This window comes from Tinamus guttatus, unplaced genomic scaffold (assembly GCF_059628265.1).
Source record: "Tinamus guttatus ecotype Peru unplaced genomic scaffold, ASM5962826v1 Tinamus_guttatus_pri_ptg000169l, whole genome shotgun sequence".
Lineage (NCBI taxonomy): Eukaryota > Metazoa > Chordata > Aves > Tinamiformes > Tinamidae > Tinamus > Tinamus guttatus.
Genome location: NW_028288703.1, coordinates 2444330 through 2471473, shown reverse-complemented (window position 1 = coordinate 2471473; position 27144 = coordinate 2444330). Strand labels below are relative to the sequence as shown.

Sequence of the window (27144 nt, the reverse complement as noted above, 5' to 3'; positions counted from 1 at the left end):
TCTGTAGACATAGAGAGTCTGTGAACATGGAGTCTTCAAGACTGCAGTGAATGCATAGGGTTTTGTGGCGTACACACACCGAGGAGGCCCCGTAAAGTGGAATACTCTGGCACAACTCTGCTGCAGCTTGTGCAGGACTAAGTGATGGTGCTGCATCTATATTGCAACCAAGTATTTGTATCCAGTTGCTTGTGTGTGACTGTATAAACGACAGAGGACATCACCCCTCAAAGCTGTGCCAAGTGCAGATGTGAGATGCTTTGGTCCTGAGAGTTCCTCTGAGAAAAACTCATGGGGTAGAAGAATAACAGTTGAGACTTGTTGGTTTTGCTGATCCTCAACTAGAAGGCCGTGCAAGCAGCAGCAGTTGCCAGAAAACAGATATGACAGGATAACAGTGGGTTTCCTAGGGCAGAGCGGTTCCAGTGTGTTAGACTCAAGTCATTTGATTATATAATGCTATACAGCATGTTAATGTAGCTAAACTAACTAGAGTAAAATTGCTGTACATCAGCTTGTTATATGCTTGCTGTAATCTTTCCCTGGGCATCTGGTTTTGGGAACCATTAAAAGAAAATATTGGGCCATGGCACTGATTGAATGTAGCCAAGCTTGTGTTAGTTATTTATAGCCAAGTATTTATCCTTTATGCATATGTAGCTATAGTGATATAGTATATGCTAACTTGAATTCTGTGCATTTTCTTGTCTTAATTACTTCATCTTAAACAGAAAATGACAGTTCTCAAAAGAAAAGAGGATTTAAGATGTTTTAGTAAAATGGCTTAGGCTCTAGAACTGCACAGCTTTAGTTCTCTGGGGCAATTTTTGCTGAGTTAGATGTGATTATGCACATCCCTAGCTTTGTCAAAGGCTGGGTGACTAAAGTATGATTAAGTTGTAATGAAATTAATGTACTTTCTTGTTTTCTATTTTGGATTGTTGACCTATATCATCAGTGTCAATAAGTTACATATTTGGCGTTGAACAAAATTTTAATAATCTTTGAGTTTATTATTTTAAAAATATATTAATCACCTAATTATGTCTTTTGAAAGACAATGATTGATTTATTATGGACAGGGTGAAATCAATGCTGTCTTTAGCCATTTACTTGTTTATGCAACAGAGGTAATAGGCTACATTAATTAGTCTATTAAATACTATTTTAGTAGGGGAATTTTCTAGAGGCACTCATGATCTATTTGTTTTCAATGTCTTTTTCAGCATTTTTCACTTTTCCTTTTGGTCTTATTAGGCTTTTTCTTTTAATTTAATTATAGTGGAAATGCTCAGTTGATACTAGCTGGAATCTGGACCACAGTTTTGACTTTTCATGGACCGTGTCACACTCGTGGTCTTCCTTAGAAGATTCATCTTTTCATTAAATAACAATGGTAGCTCTGCATGGCAGTTTACAGCAAATAGTCACTATTATTCTTGTGCAGAAGTCTGCAAATAGCATTGCACACTGTCAGATCTGGACCTGGAGCATGACCCTCCTCGTTCTGTAGCCAAGGCACCATGCCCTGCTTGCATGGCAGTGGGCCAGCAATTCAGAAGATCCTACTGGAACCTTGCCTTGGATTTGGCAAAAGTCTGTCAAAATGGAGACATAGTGGGCTATAAAAAAGCATACAGAAGAATGTACTATTTCACACAGTGAATAATTAAATGGGGTAACTTGGTGCTAGGGGATTTTGTGGAGGCCAAAAATACGTATTTAGTTAATAGGGATTAGTTAAATTCATTATAGATAGATAAATTAAACACACAATGTGCAACCACCAGGTCCAGCCTGGTTCTGCTACAGAATTTCTGTCCAATTCTACTGTCTTTGCATTTCCCTTCTGCAGGTGCCTTCTCTGTGTGTCCCTATTGTAAAATAAGGTGAAGTATGTACCAGCTAGTCAGAACATGCTTATTTGAACAATAAATAATGTATTACTGACTGACTGGTACAGATTTTTTCTTTTTTTTAATTCATATCAGAACAGTTGGAGGTGGAAGGGTGCTCTGGAAATCCTCTGGTTCAATCCCCCTGTCCCCAGGGTCACCTAGAGCAGGATGCCAAGGGCCATGTCAGTTGGGTTTTGACTGTCTCCAAGGATGGATATTCTGCAACGTCTCTGGAAAACTGTTTTTTCCTATGTGTAAATGGTATTTTTTGTATTTCAGTTTTGCTTATTGTCCTGTCACTTGGCACCATTGAGAAGTGTCTTCTTTATTGCCTTCCATCAGATACTTATACACACTGATAAGGTCGTCCCTCCCGCCACTGAACCTTCTCTCCCCCAGCTCTCACTTCCTTTTGCATCTCAGATGTTCCAAGAATTTAGTCATGTCGTGGCCTGCCAGCAGACCCGCTCCAGTATCTTCACATCTCTGTTGTATGCCTCTGTTGTCCACCCTTGACACAGCACTCCAGGAGTGGTCTCACCAGTGCTGAGCAGAGAGGGGCTGCATTTGGTTGTCTGTGTTGCCCTTCTCTTAACCCTTTCCAATGATACTGAATATTTGTTAAATGACTACAGTGAGAACTACATGAAGTGTTCAAAATGTGGGCAAACCACTGATTTACTCAGTGGTGTGAGGCTGTTCTCTCTTTTCTGTTCCTTCCTGAATAAGGCCTATAATTCACTTTCCTTTTTTGACTATTGATGACAGTCTGGGAACTAACATGACCCTAATATAATGCTTCTAAATCATATTTCTCAGCTAAGAGTCCATCTCATCATTAATGTCAAATCAGAGCTTCAAATGTTCAAATGTTTTGACATTTAATTTTTTTTGCTATTTAATTTTCTAGTCACTTGATTCCTTAAGAGCCATCTTGACAATCAGAAATTATTCCTGCTATCTTAGTGCCACTTCTTTCTTGCTGGCTTGTCAAGAACCCGAACAGAAGGGGAATTGCTCGGTTCCATGGCTGGCATCTTCCACTGTAAAAAATATTTGTTTATTCTTGTCCCGAGTTTCCTATCTTTCAATTAAGTATTGATCCAGCAAGCATTTTCTTATATCATAGATGTTTAGTTTCCTATAGAGCTTTTGGTGACAGTTTTTTCCAAATCCCTTTTGAAAATTAAAATAGACTTACCACTTGGATCACCTTCATCCACATGGTGGTCAACACTTCCAGAAATTTTATGGAAAATGAACTGTCTCTGCTGAAGCTTATCTTTTCTGCATTTTGTAAGTTTTACATGCAGTTTCTGTCATATTTCAATGCCAAATATAGAAAAGGAATAGGCTCTGGAAGAAGCGAGAGATGAATTTTACACTGGTAATGCTTTGGAAGCTTGAGAAGTTTCTTAATTTTTGACACGCAGCTGCCTGTGGCACAGCTCCAGCAGCTGGGCTGGGAGCCAGGGGTAAGGTGCCCACCCTCGGCACTATGCCGGTGAAGTCTAAAAGGGGAAATATGTCCTTTACCTCGGGGCAAAGCAACATTGTGGGCTGGTGGCTGCCTTGCCTTTGGGCTTCTTTGCTTTTGGCAGTGGCTGGAGACAGGCAGTGCTGAGGTTACAAAGCTGTGCTCTTATGACTGCCACCCTCTCCACTTTCCATGCAGAGTCAGTAGAGACAGACAGTTTCTTGCAATCATTTATTGGCTGCTGGCACTGAAAAAAAGACATCCTGGGAGTAGAAAATACAAACACAAACAAGATTATTGAGGCTCACTGTCATCTCCACACACAGAAGGAAGGCAGTAATCTCATTCGATGTTATCAATAATCTACAGGAATTAATTATTATTAATTATATTAATTATATTTCTGCAAGTAAAAACAACCAAACAAAAAACAGATATGCCTTTTAGTTGCATTTCCGATTTTACAAATAATAACTCTATAAAAACTAACAGAGCAAAATCTTGGCCCATGGAAGTAATTCTATTAATTTTTGTGCCTTAAAACTGCAGAAGTTTTACCTGTTTAAAATTATCTGTAAACTTTTAAAGCATTCCCTAGTGAGATAAAGTGCTTTCCTTTTCCTCTGAAATTCAGATAATTTGTCTTGCAGCACTTAAGGCTCCCTTAAAAGGGGTGGAAATTTTCACATGGCAAATAGAGATTAAAAGATTTTAGAGATGAAACATACAATTGGAACAGGATCTTCAAGAGATTCAGTGACCTTAATTCTGTTGCACAATTCCCACTGAAAATCGCTAGGGGCTCCTGAAGAGGGGGTACTGATGTCGTTTGATTTTTAGGTACCCTACTGAGGAGGCTTCATGTGGTGCCTTAAGTGCCAAAATTAAGCAATAGGGGAAAATAGGGGGAATAGGGCTTTCTCTAGAGCACAATTTATCGCTTGTAAGGATGGAATCACTTTCTGGAAAGGTCAGTCTCTCTCCACTAGCTATAAGAAAGCTTGGGAGAATATATTCTTAATTTAAAATGAACACCTCCACTAGGTCCTTAATCTAGGTGGCCACCCACCTTTGGCACCATATCTATATTAATAACTGACTTGATGAAGCAGGACTCTTGACTGAGAAAAATCCTGCCAAAAGCCTCCAGCGTAGTTTTTATTTCCTGGAAAACCTGTGATTTTGCTGTGACAGCTTATTTTAGTTGGCGGGAGTGGTGGTACTGCAGATGGAAGTTCTGCTCTGCTAACAGCAGAACGCACCGCAGGAGCAGCTCGCCGGCATCGTGTTAGGCACAGAGGGCAGGGACAGGGAGGCTCCGCGTCAGCAGCCATCGCGTCTGCTCTGCGCTGGGCAGCTCCGTACCACTGCAGTCAGCCCTTCGGTGCGGCATCCTTCAAGCCAGCCCTGCAGCATCCCCACTGTGTGGGCAGATGATTTGCAGTCCTCTGGAAGAAACCATCTTCCTGTACCTGTACATTTTTTTACTTCTGCTTCAAATCCTGCTTTTTTTTATTTAGACACTGTGCTATCCATGCACATTTTCTAAACTATCTCTAGAGGATTGCTTAAATAGGTCTCAATTATTTTTGTTTAAATAATTTAAGTTAATGAACACTTTAAAACACAGTTTTCTCTTAATTTCTGAATGAAATTAATTGTCTGAATAATGATTAATTACCAAAAAATATATATCCTTTTTTAAAGTATTTGCCATTGTGGCTGAATACTGAATATCAGAGAGAGAAAACTGAATTTAGGAGATCTTTAACATTTTGATCAGAGATTTTACATTCCTAACACATTTGCTATTTCCACCTCCTCCCCCTGAATCCAGGGACTGACTCTCTTTGGTCCCTCAGCAAAACTGGGTGTAAAAACACCGAAAGGCTGCCGACCCTCCCAGGCTTGCAGGGTACGCACAGCAGCCAGGCGCTTCTCCTGGGGGCTGAGATGTTTCAGTAAAGGGGTGCACTAATCAGCATGCTTATTTTAGAAATGACATACCTGCATTTCTTACATTTATTTAGAAAATTATTGAGCATCTTCTGTTATCATCTACAGGAAATTGTTAAGCTCATCTTTTTATAACCCCCAAACCTGTCTTCAGTAATACCTGGTGAAGCCTGGTGTCTTCAGGACACTGATGGTAACTCTGCATGTGAGAAAAGAAAGAAAGGCTATTACTATCACTGTGCTTTTTCATACCACACACAGAATGGAACAACAAAACAGAACCTTTATTGCCAGGTGGCTGCATCATTATATAGCACAACTGCAGGAGAAGGCAAGCTGTGCTTGCAAGGAGGCCTCCAGAGGAAGCGCTAAAGTGCACCTGCAGCACCACTGGAATAGATGGGTGCTCTTGCAGTCTGCTGCTTTACACTCCTACATTACTGAACAGTTTTGCGTGAGCCTGAGCTCTCCAGGCAGTGGTGCTCTGCTTGCTGTGTGGGCACGGAGAGCCCGCCTGCCAAAGGGAGCTTTCCTGAGGAGCTCCTGCGGAGAAAGCTGCCGTGCTGGGCGGCCCTGGCGGCTGTTCTCTCCACGACGTGTGGCCCTCGGACGCGCTTGCAGGAAGCCAGCAAGCAAAGCTAAGTGGTTGCTCATAGTGGGTATGTACATAATGAGTTTCAACTGCATGTGACCTTTGGTGCCTTTAACTTTTGCCAGCCCAAATAGCTCACAATATTTACCCAAATAAAAAAGACAAAAAGCAAGATTAGAAGAAAAATTCTCTAACAAAGACCTAACTGAAAGAAGAAAGATCATGTATCTTTTAAGGTTACTTAAGGCTGACAGGAAAAACGTCTCACTAAGGTCAGTGGCCTGTCAAAATAGATCAGATGAATATTTGGTCATAAATGAACAGAGATAAAAATTAGCTCAGCTTTGCAACAGAGAAGTGCTCCAGACCATTGCTGCCGATCTGAACTCTGTGCATTGGAATGCAGTTATAGCTAATGAATGCAGGTAAAAATGGGTGCTATTTAAGTGTTCAGGCTTAATGATATTTTGCTTATCAATACCTTTTTCTTCAAAATTTTTCAGTTTGCCAGATTTCTGAATTTAAATTGCTAATCTGAAAAAAAAAACAAAAAAAGGGTAGTTTCCTTTCATACAGTCAGACACACAGCTACTATTCCAGCTATTCAGTGACCCTTTTTTCTTCTGCAGAAATCTTGTTCATCAAAAGGACATAAATGCTTTTATCCAATAATATCTCGTAAAGGTTTTTGTGGATTTTCTACTGTCAGCAATCTCTTTGCATTATGTCTCCAAAATAATGGAAAGTTGGTCCATTTAGAAAGTAAGTTCTGTACTACGAGATAACTCCTTGCATGTATTCTAGACAACAGTTTGATGAAAACAGGGAAGTTTTATCATAAAGACCAGTGAGAGAAATTCTTGGACTCATAAATACCTCTGTGGATATGTGTTTTTCCTTGGACAAAGTTAAAATGTTCAATTAACAGTGACTGTTATTTGAAGACAGTCTTGTTTCAGGCAGGCATTTGTTCTTTTGTTACCTTCTTCTCATATGTTCTTCACTTAAAAATAGGGAAAGTCGTATGAAGTTATTTGTGTGATTTTTTATATCAGCACAGAAGAAATCAAGCAAGGCAGGGGACAGGTTGGTACTATTGATTTAGAGTAAATTATTTAACAATATCAGCTCCTGAATGGTCTGGAATTTAGAGGTGCCTTAATCTCTGTGATGCTGAGTGAAAAAAGGTCATACAAGGATTGAAAACGGAAGCAGACTAACATCCCATACAAACGCATACATCTGAGCTTTGTACCTTTTGGGGCATGGGTAGATTTTTAAATTTAAAGACATTAGTTTAGACATTAGTACTGTATTTTAATGAAATAACAGAGTTGGAGGTTGTTACTTGGTTTGGTAATGATGTGAATTTCAGAAGAGCTGTGTGGCTATGTAGGGGATATGGTCTGTGCTTCTAGCTGTCCTCAGTAATTAGCCAAGATAAGGAGGCAATCAGTAAATAACTTGATGTCAAACATTTGCATTCTTCAGCTCATGCCAAGCTGCGTTTTCACTTTGCTGGGATGCTAGCCTGTGTGTTTGCATCCTGCCCTCAACGTGTGCTTATTCTAGGAAGAGACCCCAAAGCCTTCAGTCTCTTTCCTGTGTCCTGTTGCATGAGGTAACATGGAGTACGTCAACTGGCAAGTGAATTGTTTGGTGTCTTTTTAATGAGCATATACCCCAAACCTGTGTGCATTCATGATTGTACAAACAGAAAATAGGACAGTATTTTGGTAGTGCTACTTTTGGGATCATGCCAAGACAATTGCAAGGAGTTCAGGAAAGTAAACCAGTCTCATAACACACACAATTTCAGTCAGAGGGAGGGAACAAGGCCATCCTGCAAGTCCTGTATAGGACCTCAGCATCCCCTGCTCCAGTGCCTGACTTCCAACATTGCTTGGCGACACAGCAACATACTACAAGTGTGGCTTGGCTATTGAGAAGCTCCTGTTCCATTTTAACAGGGTGGTGCTTGGCTACCAATCCTGCCTGGGCAAATTAGCATTTAAATATGTGTAAAGTAATCACAGCTATAGTGTGTGGCTCCAAAGGCAGCAATGAATAAACAACACTTCAAGTATTTAGGTCCCTCTCCCCCTCAGCTCACCATTCTCATAATGAATATAGTGTATTCATCTGGTCTGTAAGTAACATTAGCAGAAGGTAGGAGAGAGACTGCCTAGCAACCCACAGAAATCCCAGAGAGAGGTGGAAAGGAAGTGATTTTCATGTAATTATTCACTTCTACAAAAGCTGTTGTCAGGTAGACACTAGAAACATAGCTGTTTTATTATTCTCCTAACCTACTTTTAATCTTTTGAGAATCACTACCATTAGAAAGAGGGGGAAAAAAGAGCTTAATTCAGCCATTTTCTGCCTGGCCGTTTAAGTTGTGTTTTCCTGCTCTAATGAAGGTTGTGCTTTCAGAAGCTGTGTTGTTTAAAAAACCCTGGGTAGTAAACTCCAGAAACAAACCAAGTCCTGTATCCAAGACTCAACATTTTTGCTGCTGCTTCTCCACAATGCACAGTTAATATTTTGTTTGGGTTTGGTTTTCCGTTTAATGACATTTCTCATTAAGTTAAAAGGCTAACAAGGCATTTTTCTTTCCAAGAGGGCATCTGGGGACAGGGGGCAGGGGCTAAAGAGCCTATTTACTTTACGAAACACAGTTGGTGCCAGAGTGCTTGGATCCAGCAGCTTCTTTATTTCTCTGAGCATGGGGACCCCAGCTTTGCCTTTAGCCACAGTTCTTTGAGTTGACTGGGGATGCATGGATGTAACTGAGGACTCTCTTAGTGCCATTCCTGGCTTCTGGGTAAGCCAGGAATTCTGTGTTCACCTATAAAATATTGTGCTAAACTTTCTTTTCCTCCACCGAGTGCCTGAACAAATGGTTGCCACTTTTATATAGCATAGTCAGATGTATTTTCAATAGTCTCTGAGTTACATCCAGTAACATTTGAGTTACTTTTCCATGAGGTCAATATATTTTTTTTTTGATAAACTTAAGTACATTGTGACTTTTCTTTTAAAGGAGTAGGCTTAATGGAATACATCACAGGTATACTGAATAGTATATTTGATGTTTCTAGTTTGTTGAGACAGTTGCATTCAAACAGTTTATTGTGAAGTTTGGTGCAGACATTATCAGAGACTTCAGTGCCTTTCAGAAATGTGACTTCAAAATTGAGTTGCATATTTTTTCTCCATTTCAATCTTGTTTTCCTAGTTGGCAAAATGTTTTTCATTGTGATCCCTGGTTTTAAGTAGTTTAATACTGTGCAATATCCCTTTAATTTGTGATTAAAAGAAGTGTGTCTTTTAAAATTAACTCTGTTGAAAGGATTTGTGGATTTTTATTTTAAACTGAACCTATATCAGAATCAGAAAAACAGTCTTTATTTCTTTTACACAGTAAATCGTAAGGACTTATGCAGTTGTAACAACTGTGCTGATTGTGTAGGAAAATAGTGAAGTGTATTCTTCCCTACTACATTTAATATGCTAGATTCACAGGAGTAAGATACATTATCAGTGTACTGGTAGTCAGAAGAAGAGCAGAATGTGTCCAAGGAATGGATTTATACACTTCAAATGCCTGCAAAGTGTTTGGGTTGTTCTTGAGAGCAGAAAAGTGCTTTGAACTGAAATCTGTTTTTATCTTGTGTGGTTGCAGAACACAGTTGTTGTTGATTTTAATGTGTTGACTGTAACTGAAGAAAAAATTACAGTTGATTACGAGACGGTGACTAGAGAGTAAATGAAAATTGCTCAAGTTCTCTTACTCAGGCCTTTGAACAGACATGAAACTGTCCCAAGAACAATCCTTTCTAGCACTTTTGCAATATAATCTGAAAACCACTGTGCGTTCCAGCTCAGCGTGGCCACCAGCAGAGATGCAGGTGCTTCTGCGTTTTCCTCTCCATCCACCTGACACGACTTTCTCCATTCTTGGTGGCATGTGACATGAACAAGTGAGTTCAGCATTTAACTGGCCAGAAGGACTTTTTAACAACAACAGCAACAAAGGCTCAACTTTAAGAAAACATCCTTCGTTTTCAGTGTAGGACTTGATTCCATCTTACTGCTGTAAAGAGATATAAAGTAAGACTAAAGTGCAAAGTTGCCACTCGTGGGGATTTCCAACTTGAAATTTGTAAAACGTGGCTTTTTGAACTCTGTGGTTCTTTACTATTCGAGATGTTGATGTCATTCATCTAGGCTGCAACACTGGATTCTTGGTAATTAATTGAGAACTATTCAGTTAATGTACAGCTGTGAAAAGGTTGCTTTAAGTGATTTATGGACATAATGTCACATAGGAATTTTATGGCAGAGACACAAAGAGAGTCTTAATTCTCCAGAGCTGCATTCTGTTGTCCTAACTACAGCACATTCTCCTTTTTCCCTTTTTTGTCCTTCATTCATTACATGAACTACAATTATGGCAACAAAAGAGGCAAGGGAGCCTCCAGACAACAGTATTCTCCATTCCACCAGCTTGATGCATCTCTGGGCAGGGCCCAGGGTAGTACTGTAATCATGTAAATGAAGACTGTGTCCTAGACTTTCACATAGGAAGGTCAAATAAAGGTTACGCAGGCAGTCTTGATTTTCAGGTATTCCTAGCTTGGGAACACTGTAATTTGCAATCTGTTTTCAGTAAAACATTCCAACTTATTCTGTTTCATGGAACTGTGTGTGTTCCTACACGAGGTAGTTATCAGCATAGCGCAGCCAAGACCACTGCGTGTGCATTAATGCTGTGAGTCAGGAAAGCCTCAAACTGGGGAGCAGGGCCTGCTTGTTGGCATTCGTTTTTTTTCAGATATTGAGCTGTAAAAAAAAATGAGTTTTACTTTTCACTTTTAGTGTGGAAACATTTTAAATATGAGGTGAAGAAAAGTAAAAAAAAGAAACAGTTAATTCCATCTTTTAAAGTGGGAGTTAATGGAAGACTGTAAAAGACCTTCCACCCCCAAATCTAGGAATGCAGATTATTGAATTGACTTAAATATCACTAACCAAAGGATTTTCAAGGTGTAAAGCATATGAACAGAATGTTCTGTTTTTTTCCTCTGAAATTTGTTCATGCCAAAAATGCATCAAGCCCAGAAAATGCTCCCTGCTTTTGTACAGCCTTTCACCAACTGCTGGCTCCCAAATCCTTGGTTTCAGCTGTATTGGCAGCCTTTTCTTGTCTCTGTTCTTCAGAATGTCATTTCTCTGTGGAATCCTGCTACGTCCATTCCATGGACTTGGAAAAAGTTACAACTTCCAGACTAAGCCAGGCTTTGCAGGTTTACCCAGATATTGCTGTGCAGCAATTCAGCACCTTTCAGAAAGCACCTTTCCAGATCCAGCACCTTTCAGAAAAGAATTTATAAGGCTTTTGTTGCCATAAGTCAAATGGATGGCGTCTGGCTTTTTGAGTGGTATCTACAAGGGGCCATTTGTGTCCTGCAGATAAATGTATTTGGGGGGAGATCCTCTGAGGTGCTGTTCATGAATGACTACGGCTGGGCAGGGCTAAGGCTACCTGACATATCATGTACCTCAAAAACTCTCCCACTTTCAATGAGCATCTCAGTTTGGTATCATGTCCAGTGATAACTGGAAAGAGTTTGAAAAAGTGAGTTGTATTACCAAGCCCTTGCCCTTAAAGGTTTAACACAGCTAGGCTTGTGACAGAACATGACGTGGTCCATCCCTCATACTTACCCACCTATCAAAATACTACCTCTGTTTTCTAAGTTCATTTCGCTATTTGACATTTCTATTATCAGATGTACATATTTCTGTCCTTTTAGAAACATTTCAAACCTGACATAGAAAAATGGTCATCAACTAAATGTCATTGGTTCTCTGACCCAAATTCAAAAGAGCCTGCCCTGATTATTCCATTCAGTATTTAACATTCCCTTTCTTTCCCCTCTGAACACTAGCCATAAATTGTGGTAGAATTTCTTGCTTGATACAATCTAGCGCAACAAAAATATAAGGATCTTCAATTAAGGGTCTTCTATAGCGTATGTGAGCACTTCCTTACAGAATATATTCTAGACAGTATTGAGGATTATTTTTATGTTGATTCACTGTTAGATGTCACTGTCTCTAGAGGAGACTTGTTTTCCTTGAAGGAAACACTTTAAGAGAAGGTTTTTATCTGCTTTTTAAACAAGATACACAGGACCTCCAGAGGGAAGTTCTCTGTGCTCCACTTCTCAAGCAGCTCTGGAGTTTCTCGCTTCAGAGCACAATCCCTCTTTGCCCCCATTTCCACCGGCACTTGCTGTCCCAAGAATAATCCGACCTCCGTGGAGCTGGCGTGTGCCAACAGGAAGGGCTCCTGCTCATCTGCGTGCCATAGAGAGCTCCGAGACGGTGCGAAAACTGCAACGGAAGGAAAGAGTCGCTGCTACATCTGCTGATCCAGTTTCCTGGCTTTTCTTTGGGCTTAAGAAGAGCGTGCATTTTCAGTTGACCTATGCTACTTCCAGCTTTTTGGGAGCTTCCGATCTTGTTAAAGAGCCTGTCTGTCAAAAGGCTTTCTCTGTGCTGCTTTTTCCTTAGCAAACTGTGAAACTTTGAGATGTAATCAGCTGTATCTTATTCACTATGACAGCAGTGAAACCATTTAAACTACTGATGCAAATAAAATGTGATCTTAACATTATTCCTAAATGCTAACACTCTCAGCAACTCCAGAGACTGAGGCTTGATCACATGTAAAACAAATGCATCCTCTTCATGTACTCCCGTGTTCTTGATCATTACCATTAGTATAGTCCCGAAATCATTACCTGAGTAGAAGTTGCCCTCTTACCCGGCTCTGGCTCACAGTAGCTAATGGCTACAGCTGTTGCCTCTGGTTATCAGCTGTGCAGCATTTTGTTACTGCTCTGAAAAGCACTTTGGTTGCTCTGCTTTAAAGCAGTCTCCTGGAGCTCATTTATTCAAGAAAGCCAGGAGGTTACTGGGCTGGAAGTAACACTCCATATGCAGGTACGTTGTTCTGGCAAAATCAGGAGTTAAAATAATACCCTCATTTCTGCTGTCAAGCCCTACCACACCAAGGTTCCAGTGAAACAAGCTTAAATTAACAACCTGGTTTGCTGCATTGTTATTTAAAGAGCTGAAAAAGTTGCATGTTGTATTTGTGTTATGACGTTGCTGGGAAGAGAATAATCATATTGTGTAAGCTCATGCATTTATTTATTTTCTGATTTAGAATGTGGTATTTTAGAATATGAATATTGCCACAGTAATATTATAGGTCTACTTATTTGATAAGTGCTACAGAAATGTGATTCTTTAATCATACAGTGACTAGAACAGCTGTGTCCTGCTGCCTAGCTGGGACTCTCAGGTATTGCTGGGGGGAAAAAAAAAATCTCTGATTAATCTGTCTCTTCTTCTTCCTGGCTTATCTTCATTTGTGTGTTGTCTTCGAAAGGTATATTTTGTCTTTAGAGTGTTTTGCCACCCTCAACTTTTACATTTGAGCAAAAAATTGTTCAGTGATTTTGAAATATATGTAGGAAGTTATTGAGTTCATTAAGGTAGTTCCTTCTTGACCTCTTGCAATGTCTTTTTTGTCTCCAGGTGTGGGTGGATGCTGGTACACAGATATTTTTCTCCTATGCAATCTGCTTGGGGTGCTTGACAGCCCTGGGAAGTTACAACAACTATAATAATAACTGCTACAGGTAATATTTTCTACACCTTTACATTCAATGTCAGTGGTGGAACTGTTCCCATGCTTAGCTTTATATGGAAGTACTTTACCTTTCGTGAAGCCACTTGCATGAATACTCACAAGCAGATGCATGTGTTTATACTGTTTTTATAATTGCTTCAGAACTCTTCTCAAATGTTCTGAGTTTTCTTCCCTTTTGGTCACCTCTGAGTCTTGCACAGTCACAAATGTTCACTTGATGCATGCACATACACATATTGGCCTGCATAATATACTGAATTTCATACATGTGTATTTACACGTGTGTGCCATAGTTAATTGTCTATCGTTTGTCAGCTTTAAAAAAATTGTATAAAAATTGTTATTAAAACTTGACCTGAGTGATTTATATTTTGAATGTCACTGTCACCCAGAGTTTTCTGACTAAAGCATAGTAGAAGAGGATGCTGACAGCCTGTCTGAGAACGAGGCTCGCCTCATTCCTCTAACCGTAGGTGTGTGAGAGGAAATCTGGCACTGGAACTTCCAGAAAACCTTTAAGGGATGAAATGAACCTACAGTCATCTTTCCTTCTCCACTGATTATGCAGAAGTAGTTTCGATGACAAATTGTTTGGGCAGATATGGTTAGGTAAGGCAGACCTTGCCACGAGTAAATGCATATTCTGGATATGTGTAGAACTTAGGTAAATTAAGTGGAATTTTGAGAGAAAGCAGGCTTCATGTGGAAGAGGAAAAGAAAATACCTTGTAGGAAAATTCATGCACAATCAGATTATTATTCAACAGATATTATTTAATCAATTCTAGATGTACATATCCAACTGAAACCAACAACCACTATTTCAGGTACTTTGCAAGCACAGTCTCTTAATGGTATCTATATCCTATTTTTGATCTGGATACTTACACTATTTTCTCCATTAAAATCATATTGCTACAATACAGTTATTATACAGTTAGTTTCTAGATCATCAATTTTAGAGGTTCAGCAAACAAATACAGCAGAGTAATGATGTAAAACTCATCATGTCATTAGTCCAGCTTACTGTCAACTTAATGTTTTCTCCATCTGCTGGTTAAACTGGAACTATTAAACTAAAAATGTCATAATTACTGAATTTGTATTCAGGTTAACATGGATCTGCTGTTTTGGTGCTCAGTAACTTTTGCAACCAAAACTCAACAAAGAACTTAGACAAGATTTCGACAAATCTGGAAGTAATGGTCAACAGCCTTTAAAACAAGAGGGTAAATGACAGCTTGAGTATATTGATTCCTTTGTGATCTGCAGCCAGAAAATTAAAATTTTATTTTTCTATAAAAGAAACCATTATATTTTGTAAAAGCAAAAGCCCAAAGGTGTAAGGCTTTTAATTCTAAATTGCAGTTTCACCTTTACCTGGTGAGTTCAGGAGACAGTTTAATAAAATGTATTCCTCTAACTGTTTTAGCAACAATTGGCTCTTCTGTCAGAGAAATAACAGGAGTCTCCGGAGACAGTGGAAACCAGGAGATTGGTAATAACAGAAATGCGAGTGTATCCACCTACAGACTGTCTGCTAAACTGAACAGCGGTGAACAACAGTGAAGAGCCCTTTAAACATGCAAAGTAGATCAGAGGCTACTTTTCAGAACATCAGTTTCTCTTTGGTTATGACAGCCAAAGTACAAACTTTTTGCTAAAATCAATGAATCCGTGTAGATCCTGTAAAGCCTTCAAGCACTGTTCAAGCACAGTATCTCTGGAATGAAAATGCCCCAAGAGAGGGGGAATGAGTGTCCCACTGGTACAGTGGCTAATGAGCCTAATCAGCATAAGTGATAATTTAAGCAAAGCTACTTCTTTTCCCTCATATTTTATTTCTCTCCCATTGCATCCCATCTAGGAACTATGCTGTCACAGCCTCTTGCACTGCAGGACTCTTCTGCCGCAGTTCATGCTGTAACATTGCAAAAAAAGCAGGATTTTTTATGTGTAGCTTTTGTAGTTCTCTTCCCCTAACAGCATAGTTTGGTCACTGTCCAAAATAAAAAATCAATAGCTCGCTTTCCAATGTCCAGAACAAGATACAGGAGCAAGAATACCTTCTACTGAACCCAAGCTCCACAATTCCTTTAACAAAAGGTTTTCAGAAATTTTCTGAATATGACAGATTTTTTTGTGTCTCGAAGAACGATTCTTAAGAAATCCGAGGTACTAAGTTAGACAGACATTGACACCTTATGCTGTAGAAAGCAGTGATGTTCAATGAGTATTAACAGAAGAAGACATACAGAGCAGCTAAGCAGCCTTTTCCATATAGTGGAAAGCAGAAATAATATTCAATCAGCACTTAACAATGAGCTATGGATTTGTCTCTTGAGATATTCAGTGACTGATATTGCCTAAATGAAACATACACTTTCAGACAAAAAAAAAATTTAAGGAGAAGTTACAGTAGAAAATAATGATATGATGTGTTCTAATGTGAAAAGGGAGTAGAAAACCGAACTGCACAAGGGTTTTCTTATTATCAACCTCATCTAATTCATTAACATTGTAAATGAATTGCAAACAAGTCACTTCATATCTTTGAATAGGAAATGAGCTTTTAATGTCTTTACTAATTTTCATTATAATACACTAATACAGTAAGAAATTACTTGAGGCCAGGTCCTGTCTGGATTTCCAACAGTTTATATCAAAAGTGACTTTTATGAAGAGATGAACGTAACGGCAGCAACATCAGTGTGAAATGTTTTTTTCCAAATGAATTAGATGAGGTATATTGCTGTTTCCACCTAACGCTTTAGCAAGCTAAGCAATCCTAGTCCATTCAGACCTTCTCAGGGTTAGAATTAACACCAGCCATCGTCAACAGACAGGAGAGGAAAATCCTCATGTTCTTATTTCATGCGCTCTCTCCCGGGAAAACCAGCTCCCTACTCAATACTTGGCAATTTCCCTCCAGGAGCGACTCCCCAGCCTCACTGGGAGCTGCACCTCAGAGACAGTTTTTACATAACAGCTGTACATACATATTAGGAGTTGGGTGTAGTGGGACTACCACTTACTGTGGTGCAAGATAAAGCTTCAAGTCTTAAGAGTAACAGAGGAATGGGAGTTTGCAGATGGCAGAAAGAATTTCCAGCACTATGCAGGCAGTTGGGCACAGTCTGAGGATAAGGGGTTCTGTCATTTTCCTGATGTGGGAAAGGAATATAAGATGAAGAATACTTGGATTTATTTGCTGTGAAACCAATGATTCTTAAAACATGAGTGCCCAGGAAACACTGGAAAAAGAATGCAAAGTATATCTAGTTTTTCTTCAATTTTTATAAGCATCCTTGGTAGGAAGGCACCAGAGCTCGACTGAAGTCCGAAGTGATTTCAAATGAAGGGAAGCCTTCAAATTTTTATGAAAACCTCACATTATTCCGAAGGAATGTCTTGCCTTTCATGTGAATAATTCAAGGCTGCAGATTCAGAATCTGTTGGATGCACCAGGGTCATTTCTTCTTGTGTGCATGACAACTTGATTCAGAGCTGGAGTATGATGGGAAGAAGCCAGGCAAAGGTTTAGGCTTGCAGGGCTATTGACTTGCTTTGTGTTTCAGTATTTTAGGAGCCTAATTTACTTTTAGGCATCTAGATTAGAGTATAATTTTCTCAAATATGCAGCCATGTCTTGTATCAAAGTCTTAAGAAACTGAGTGTCACGGTAAATCACACCTACCTCATCACTTGTTGAGGAGGCTGAAGTTCTTTTTGAAAATCAAGGTGAACAATGATACTTCACTGAGCTCGGCACAAAGATAGCACGTTTCTCCAAATGCATTTTCTTTTGCTTTTAAGTGATTTACTGTGGTGACACTTTCAATATATGTAGAGAAACACTACTATGCTTTAGCCTGTATTTCTCTTAGGCTGCTGCTACAGAATGGATAGTGATTTTGTTACCATGCCCTCTTATAAAAGTTTGTTTCTAAAACTTGGATCATAGGCTGTATGCATGTGAATTGCCATTATACTGCAATAGATTTAACTAAGGTCTGACCATAAGTTTTTTTCCAACAAAAAATTTATTACGGCTTTTATATAGTTGATAAATGAGTTTATATCCTCTGGAATACTATAGTAGTTGTAGTAATGTATTTTTTTTTCTTAAAATCACATTTTTTAGGTGTTAATTTGGCTGCATTTTTAGAAGATGCTATTGAAAAACAGTTAGTAGCAATGGGTTTCCAATTTGACCAGAAAGGAAGCTGTCTTCCTGGAAGTGCTCTCAGGCCTATGGTCATTTGGGAGCTTATTCAGAGCTTAATGTCTGTTCCTGCAATTGGGATGCTATTAGTCTTTTGGCTCCATATGTGAAAGAAACTCTCAGGAGATCAGCTCTGTGGTGTTTTTCTCTTTATGTTTTCAGAGACTGCGTCATGCTCTGCTGCTTGAACAGTGGCACAAGCTTTGTTGCTGGTTTTGCTATCTTTTCAGTTCTTGGATTTATGGCTTATGAACAAGGAGTGCCCATCGCAGAAGTTGCAGAATCGGGTAAGTTCCAAGAGCAGTTTTCTGAGCTAACAAAAGTGTCTACAGATGTTGACGGAATACTGTGGCACAGACTATTCTGTGCCACATCTTATAGATAAGCTGATGTTCTTTCAGGCCATTTTTCAGACATTCCTCTCAAGTAACTGCTACTGGATGCATTAGAGTAACTGCTATTAGAGCTCTTAACTTTTTTTATGGTCATGCCTTTATGTATGACTAACATTATTGTGCAAAGCAGCAAAACACAAAGAGGTAAGGGTCTATTGTAATACTAACTCACTTTAACTGAGCGTCCAGCAGATGACTTAGCAGAGATATATGCCCGTGGTGGGTTATGGAAAGAACATGCAGTTTCCTTAAATGAGACACACCAAAACCCATACAAGTATTTGCTCCTTCTGAAAAAAGACATAGCTATTACAGCAACAACAAACCAGCTATTCAGGAGAAGTTTTTGAAAATCCACTGAAGTTTTGCTTGATTTATACTATGTAACTGCTAATATTTACCATATCTAGCTGCTAACTGCTAGATTGCTAATAGACAGACTGCGGATGCTATCTCCTAATGCAGCTCAGTTTTCTGCCTGTGGCATGCCCTGATACAGTCTGCTTAAGTATAATAGTTCGTTCCTAAAAGCCAGAGTGGCACAAAGGCCCAGTGCTGCAAGAAACTGAGAATACTACTTACCATCACTTAGGGTTAGGCCCCTAATGAAAGTTCATAGCTCTTTAATACCTTTGTAGATGTACCATCTTTAAGTATCCCTTAACACTCAACAGAAAAAAGAGGGCTGCCCAGAAAGCAAAGCAGTATAATGCTGGACTCTTGAGGAGGAATGGCTCTCATGAGGTTTAATCAAGGTTAACAGGAAAACTCTAGAACAAGTAGAGCTTTATTTATACTGTCATGGAAAATGCTTCTCTTTTCCTAAAGCCCCCAAGACCCAAGGTATATGAGTCTTGCCATCCATTTACACAAAGAAACAGGAGAACATAAGGCACAGTGATATCTACTGGAAGCCTTGACCTTCATTTAGAGAGGATGTAGGCAGAGTTGATGGGCCAAATAAGTCCTCAGCACTCATTAGCCTCATCACCAAATATTTACACTATTAGAGAAATGTGTAGTCAAGGTTTTCAATCTTATATTTAACTGTTCTCATCTCTCATAAAAGAACAATGAAGTGCAAACTATTTCCTTTGCTTCCTTGCTTTTCAGGACCAGGACTGGCATTCATTGCTTATCCTAAAGCTGTTACCATGATGCCTCTTTCTCCTCTGTGGGCTGCTCTCTTCTTCATGATGCTCATATTCCTTGGATTAGATAGTCAGGTATGAAACAAACACAATTTAAATATTTTGTCAAATTCTCTAACATTTATATATTGGTGCCATATGTTAATGGCATTTAACCTGATGAAAGAATGAACCCTAACTGAATTTCTTGCTTAAAACCAATCACTCAGATTCCTTCTCTTAATTCTTAGTTTGTATGATATTGAAGATTCCTTTATCATGTACTGCAAGCACTGATTGAGCATGAATGTAACTTTCATTGTTAACATGAAATCAGTGTGAACTTAAATGGATGGTTAAAATCCACAATTTAGTAAAACGCCATTTTTCTCCTTTTCCTGAGTTTAAAGCAATTTGCAAAAAAAAAAAAAAAAAAAAGAAACTGAATATCAGGCAGTAAAAATGGAAGTTCCTATGGTATCTTCATATTCCAGGTGGAAACCCATTACATGTGCATGGCTTGGACACTTAATATTTTTGCTGAACTTCTCTTTTCTGTAAAATGGAGAGAACTCAGCTTCTCCATGAAAGTCAAGTTACCCAGTGCTCAGCACTGCAGAGCACTGTGTGTCATCCTCTGAGTGACAAAAGTGCAGGATGCTTAGCGTGAAATTCTGGGGCAGTCTTATTAAAAGGTTTGTTTATCATTTAAGGACAAATCAAAATATTTAAGGCCAATTCAAGAAAGATTTAACTCTTATTTTAGCTATCTTCTACAAGGTGAATTTTGAAATAGTATTAATGCAAATATTTGAATTCAATGGTGATCTGGAAGTCTATAGTTTTGGATTTTTTAATTTTGAAATCATGTTCCTCTCAATTTGAGCTGCTCCTTACAAGCATCTCAGGGATGTGAATCTGTCTCTGTGATGAGAACACAGAAGGGTTGTTGAAAAGTTTTGTGGGAAATCAAAATCCAGAGGGCATGAGACACGTATTTTATTTGTACTTTTTTGTAATTTGTTCTAGTTCGTGTGTGTCGAAAGCATTGTGACAGCTGTTGTAGACATGTACCCAAAGGTTTTCCGAAGGGGCTACCGAAGAGAACTGTTGATTCTCGGCCTTTCTATTGTGTCATACTTCATTGGACTCATAATGTTAACTGAGGTAAGATGTTCCGTGTTGTATTACTGGAGACAACAGGAAATGGGTTCATAAATCAAGACACACTCAAGCCGTAAACATACATTTGGCATAGACAAACTACAAAATACTTGAGCAACTGTTCTCACCTATTGTATAACATCCGAAATGGATACTCAGATTTTCTGTTGAGCTCGAGATATATTCTAATCAAAGTTCCATAACCAAGGAAATTCCATCTTCTTTGCACCAGCTATGCTGATCATGGTTTCTATTTACTCACTCTGAGCAAATCAGTCTGAAAAGAAAAATATGTTCTGGATGAGTAAAGATGATAAAGTAAAACGAAAGCAGTGCTTGCTGGGCTACTAGAGCCTACCTTTACCTGAGGAACGAGCTGCATTTCTGCAGCTCTGTGCTGTTCAACGCATGGGGAACGTGTGCCCGAGGAAGCCCTGCTGCACGGACTGCCAAGGTCACTCCACGGCTCTGGCATTCACAAGCCTGCCAGGCCTTCCCCGACTGATCTGGGCTCACTAACATCCAGGGCCTTTAGGCTGTGTGTTTTTCTAATTGCTTTGTTACTAGAAATGAACAAACTTCCTTTTAAAAAAGGGCATCAGGTATTTGTCAGCCTCAGTATGCAGGTTTTTGGAGTAAATTTGAATAAATCAACTCATTGGAACACTTTAGCTTTAGATACCCTTTGAAAGAAAGAATAATTAAAAATGGGGAGGGATATGGTTATTCCATAACTTTACAGCAGAAGCTGTGTGAAATGGCTGCTTGGACATAGATGTAGTTTACGATTACTTAAAACATTACGATTACTTAAAACATTTGTGTGATTTTGGTTTTTAGACAGGATTTTGAGTTTGAATAATAAATTGTTTGAATAATAAATGCCTATGTGATAGGAGATTAAGCATCCTGCATGGAGATTGGTGTAATATTAGTATAAGGATGTTAGTAAGGTTTTCCATAGTTATGTTAATCAGATTTTGTTATATCTTCTCATCTTGCCTAAAGGCAGAGGAGCTAGAAAGCCAGCCAGTTTTCAGAACAGTTCAGTCTGTTTTAAGCAAGAGAAAAAAATACTGAAAAAGAAGAAAAGAATTATGCCTTTGGTAGACGTGTCAATTGAAATAATTGAGTTGTAATCAAATAATAAGTGAGGAAGTCAAATTATGTTTGCGTTTAGCATATTTACCTTTTATCATACTGGTTTGGTCTGTGATGTTGCTGGATGCGGAGAATTACAGGATCATTGATAGGATAACGCACACTGGAAACCCATGACTGGATTCCATGTTAACATAGGACCCTACCTTGGTTTTTCTTGCTCTCCTTTTTGAAAGTGCACAGGTTGCTATTTTAAAGCCATTCAGAAAATACTTTTGGACTTTCTGGAAAAAAAAAAACCCACAGATGATTACTATTTCATTTTCTGTGAAATAACAATGATTCACATAAGAACTCGGCTGGACAATTGTGAGTTATATTCAAACTTTATAGGGCAGTGTACTCATTTTACAGGGACACGTGCCATTGGACAGGGATTCTAGTAGCTATCACTTGCTTTCCTTCCCAGAATTTAACTTTTATATATTAATGAACAGACATTAAAAAGAAACACGCATATTCATGTGGAGATCAGACACACTTGCCCGAGGATATAATGAATGAAGTTGAAAAAGGTATAGAGGTAAGAGAGCATTTTGCAAACAAGTCAAATGCAGCACCCCATCATTTCGGGCTGGCATAGTGGGTAATCTTAGGTAGTATGGAAAAAATTATCCTTCGCAGTAAGAAATCACTGAAAAAAATGGAAATCTTGTGTTCCAGAAGGAGCTCAGGAAGATTGTAAAGGAACCAACAGACTGTCTAATTAAAATCTTGCATCCAGTGCTTACACACTGTTCTCCTCTTCCTGTTCTTTTTTTGCAGGGTGGGATGTATGTCTTCCAGTTGTTCGACTCTTACGCAGCTAGTGGCATGTGTCTTCTGTTTGTTGCCATATTCGAATGTGTCTGCATAGGCTGGGTTTACGGTGAGTTGCTGCAAAGTGCTGTTCTTTGGAGTTTTTAAGTGAGTTTAGTGTTTGTGCAAAAGCAAAGCCCTTGCGCTCTCGTGGAGTGAGGCCCACGCTGCTTCCCAAACACTACTGAAAGTCAGGACGGGTTTTGTCCTGCCAGTCAGCAAGAAAGCTTGGGTGGTTTTCTGCCCCCTTGACACGATTGACCTCCACCTTTCTCCATCAGGGCAATTCTTAGCTCACTGCCTTAGCAAGCTGGAGTCTCCCAGTATTAGGAAACACCCTGAACTAGTTACCCTTTCTTCTTCTGGAACAATTCCTTTGGGTTTGGTTATCCTGCACTTACCAGCCCTGGGCTGCTTAAGATCAGAGGGCTGGGACTGCTCCCACAGAGCCTTGTTACCCACCATTGCGGGAGATGTTCTCACTCCAGAAATGGACCCTGACCCATTCCACTCCTAAGCCAATCCTGAACTACTTTACCTTCACATAGCTTCATTTCCCTCCCTCATGGAGTTTTAAAAATCCAGTGAGTCAAGAACCAGTTTACAAATGAGTGCCACATCCCTGCTCCAAGAGCAGCAATCTCTGCCACAAGTATGAGTAGGTGACCAGAAGTGGATGTGTGAGGGAACAACAGCATCAGTCTTTGCAGCTCTGCACAGCCTCCATTTTTCTCTTTTCTATTTTGCTTACTAGCCTCTATAACCTCTTGCAAACACATTCTACACACACATTCCAAGTCTACTTTTGCTTTGTGTGTGTGTGTTCTTTCTGTACAGGTAGCAATCGCTTTTATGATAACATTGAAGATATGATTGGATACAAACCACTATCATTGATTAAATGGTGCTGGATGGTCTTAACCCCAGGTATTTGTGCAGTAAGTATATAATATCTGAATAACTTGTCTTAGACATACATAGGGTTTTCTGCATGGGTTTTTAGGAGTTTACAGCAACTGTTGAGAAAAAAAAGCCTGTTGATTTGTAGCATATGTTTTCACTCAAAAGCACTCGATAGGATCTGTAAAAATTTGTGCAATGTATGTGTTCTGTGAATTATGATAAATCCTAGTAATGGGGAATATACTGTAATGGGGAAAAAAAAACTTGGGGATGTAAATGAACATTTGCCCATACAACAGAGGTTCCTGTTCCCTCCAGTCTCAGGGCCCCTGCATCCATCCAGCATAACTCAAGTTCCTCCAGACTTCTGTTCATTTCCTTGACCTTCCAGCCTCCTATTCCCTGCTCTCGCTTCAGGTGACTGGATGTTTCTCAGAGGAGTCTGGGCACACTCTTCCAGCTGAATTAGTGGAAGAGGCCAAAGGCACAAAGTGGGGCCTGGAAGTCCTAACAGGAGCTAGCAGTCCTGGCAGCAGGACTGGTGAGCAGTGCTCACTCTGGCAGTCTGCTGGGGCTCTGTAACAGAGACAAAACCACAAAAAGAGCACAACTAAAATTATAGTCCATAAATTTTATCCATAGTCCTCAAGGATGTGATACGAAAACCTTCCTGTTGTCCAGTGTGTAAATAGGAAGGCACGAAAGCATAGACATTGGGGCGCCTGGAGTTCCACGGACCCTTGAGCTCTGCCCCTGATTCTACTTGGAAGTTTGGAAAAAATTGTAACTTGCTTTCCCCAACTCTGGAACAAAATTAGTATCACTTGTTTTTGTATAGTGCTTCATTACTTCTAAGTAGTAACTTTTTCTGTATTACATAAATTTAAATGATACAAACTGCTTAACTTTAGGCACCTGCCACTTTTAGATAGATATATTTGAGCTTTTGTGAGGATGAAATATTTGGCACACAAGACTGCAGGTACAAGCAGTGGATTAGGGCAACTTGAAACATTTTGCCTTTCCCTTCTCTTAGTGACAGGCTGGGGAGTACCTTGCTTGTGTCACCTAATCACAGCTGCCTCTCCAGAGCAAAACTTAATCTTTTCCACCCAAAGTGCCGGTTTTATTGCCACTGAGAGGTAAACAGGATTTAAACTTGAAAGGTGGTTCATTTCTGTGGGAAGAAGTGAGACGTGTTATTTCAGCTGGTCAGAACAGGATATTGTAGTGGGTTTTTCCCCTCAGATTTCAAAGCTTCTGCTACCTTCCATCTTCAGGGAGACTGCCCTTTCCCCGGCTAACCGTAATTCCTCTTATATAGACAGTGCTATTTCAAATACTGTTAATACATTTCTGCTTATTTCAGGGAATTTTCATCTTTTTCCTGGTGAAATACAAGCCTTTGAAATATAACAATGTATATACATACCCTGACTGGGGCTACGGCATAGGGTGGATGATGGCGCTCTCCTCCATGATCTGCATCCCCCTGTGGATCTGCATTAAGCTGTGGAAGGCAGAAGGCACATTTTTAGAGGTGAGGTATATTCTCAGATTACACATACTCAAAAAAGAGGTGGGAAAGGAGTATGAATCTATCCGTAATTAATGCTTTTCTATGGCAGGATCCAAATACCTTTTCCAGTGGTGTGTGAATCATAGCTGGGCTTAGGCCTTTCAGTCATTGGTGGATTTTCCCCTGAGCTGGATACAATTCTCCTGATTCGTTATCTGCATGAGAAATAGAGGGAGAAAGGCAAAGTGAGGTGTCCCCAGTATAGTTCTCCCAGTATAATTAAAAGGAAGTTTTCTGCAAATCTCAACATTCAGTATTCCCTTAATGTTCCTCTCAATCTTAATGCATTTGTCCAGGGAAATGGCACTTGTTAAAAGAACCTTCTTTTGCATGGCCTTGTCGCCTCAAGCACTGCAGACTTATCACTCTAGTCTGCGCAAGAATTAGAGGGTTTTTTTATTACAGTTGGGAGCTTCCCAGGAAACCACCTTCCCACAACATCTCTGCTTTCCCAGCTGTAAGCAGAAACATTGATCCTGATGTTGTTATTAGAGAAAATTCTCAGTTGGACACACACATATTTTTCTTCTATTTTTTACTGTAGTTAACACACGTTGGCAGTCTCTTGTGTACGTCCACTCAGTGCATAACCGTGACGCTGTCATGAGAAACACCAGGCACTCCTATACCAGGACTTAGCTGGAGCACTGTGCTGAGTTACTTCATGAACTGAATGTGACTCTAATCAGTCACACATGAGAAATACACCTTGACTTTGCCTTCCTCTTCATTCTCCAGCCCCTGGGGTTGTGTGGTGTGAACCACACAGTGCGGCACGTGGTTTTATTGGTGGAACTAACAGGAAATGAGACAGACATGAAGGAGAAGATGATTTTGCAGTCAGTCTAAGAACTGTGTGTCTGTGAGCAAGAAAAGGGTAATGATTTCCACTTTTTCCAATTTTCTAGAAATTCAGGAAATTGATTACACCTAGCTCAGATCTGAAAATGAGAGGGAAACTTGGAGGAGGAGCCTTCACAGCAGCAATAAATGACTGCGATGCTAAACTGAAAGGAGATGGCACCATTTCAGCCATTACAGAAAAGGAGACACATTTCTGAAAGAACTTTTTGCCTTTTTTTGTATAAATAAATAAATAAATACACTTAATTATAGAGGCTGGCTTGTTTTGCACACAATTTTATTAACCAGTTAATTTTAAAGTCAATATTGTATACTTGTTTAAAAGTGATTTTTTAAAATTACTATATAAGTAATAATTATGTAAAAGAAAAAGAAATAATAGTATTGTACGGTATGTTAGTGATGACTTCTTGTAATATGGTGATTTCAGTAAATGTTTTTTAGAAGTTAGAGGGACCTGTATAATGTGCTGTAAAACTTTTCTATTTAGATTTCTGGCAGATGTGATGTTGTGTAGATACATGCGTTCTAATCTGTAAGCATTTCAGACCATTTCACCTTTTAATGTATGTATATAAAGGGGACCAGAATGTCCTTTTGTTTATATTGGAAGAAATCGGGGGGGAGAGAGGGGATTACCTGTAACTGCTGTTAAGTATCACTGTTGAAATGCGTATCTGAAGTCCACGGAAATCAGTGGCAGCTCTTCCTATTTGGGGTAGTGGCTTTTGCATTGGGCCTTGAAGGGTTCAGCCTTTCCCTGGCTGTGCAGCTGCAAGACGGAGCTTTACCCCTAACGAAGCTCTTTTCAGGCAAGTCTTGTGCAGCTGACCCAGCACCCTCCCTCCTTCCCCTCCGTCTGCTTCCAATAGGTTGAATAATGTGGTGGAATGGGGTCCGCTTCAGAATCACTGTTTTTCTGGAGATGGGATAGAGATTTTGTTGAGAGCTATGAATTCTGCAGTTCTTGTAAGTCTCCAAGTTCACGTGTTTTGCTTCGAGACCTCTGAAGCTTTTTCATTCTCTTTGGTCTGTGGGTGGCCAGTGCTTCGCTTTGGTTTACTTTTCTCATCCCCTAAAGTGGAATGTGTTTGTCTACAATTTTGCAACAGGAGGAGACTGAGGTTACTTTATACATGTGGAGATGTTTTGAGGAAAAAAAGGATACATTTAGAGCTCTGCAAGTATTTCGGCCTGTCTCTTCCTCTGTCTACCTGTTCACCTACTGATGTCCTTCGAAAGAAGTCAAGGGTCTTGGCACAACAATGTGCAGC

The 27144-nt window shown here is 39.6% G+C and overlaps 1 protein-coding gene across 1 annotated transcript in view; it reads left to right on the top strand.

Moving 5' to 3' along the window:
- Positions 1–26383, top strand: part of SLC6A11 (solute carrier family 6 member 11) — a 68300-nt gene extending 41917 nt beyond the window's left edge. The window contains exons 8-15 of the mRNA XM_010217313.2: positions 13538–13641; positions 18039–18163; positions 19385–19497; positions 20431–20568; positions 22492–22594; positions 23362–23462; positions 24797–24967; positions 25915–26383. Of these exons, the coding sequence (XP_010215615.2) occupies positions 13538–13641; positions 18039–18163; positions 19385–19497; positions 20431–20568; positions 22492–22594; positions 23362–23462; positions 24797–24967; positions 25915–26067 (1008 nt within the window). The 3' untranslated portion in view covers positions 26068–26383. The remainder of the gene's footprint in view (positions 1–13537; positions 13642–18038; positions 18164–19384; positions 19498–20430; positions 20569–22491; positions 22595–23361; positions 23463–24796; positions 24968–25914) is intronic.
- Positions 26384–27144: the final 761 nt, after the last annotated feature.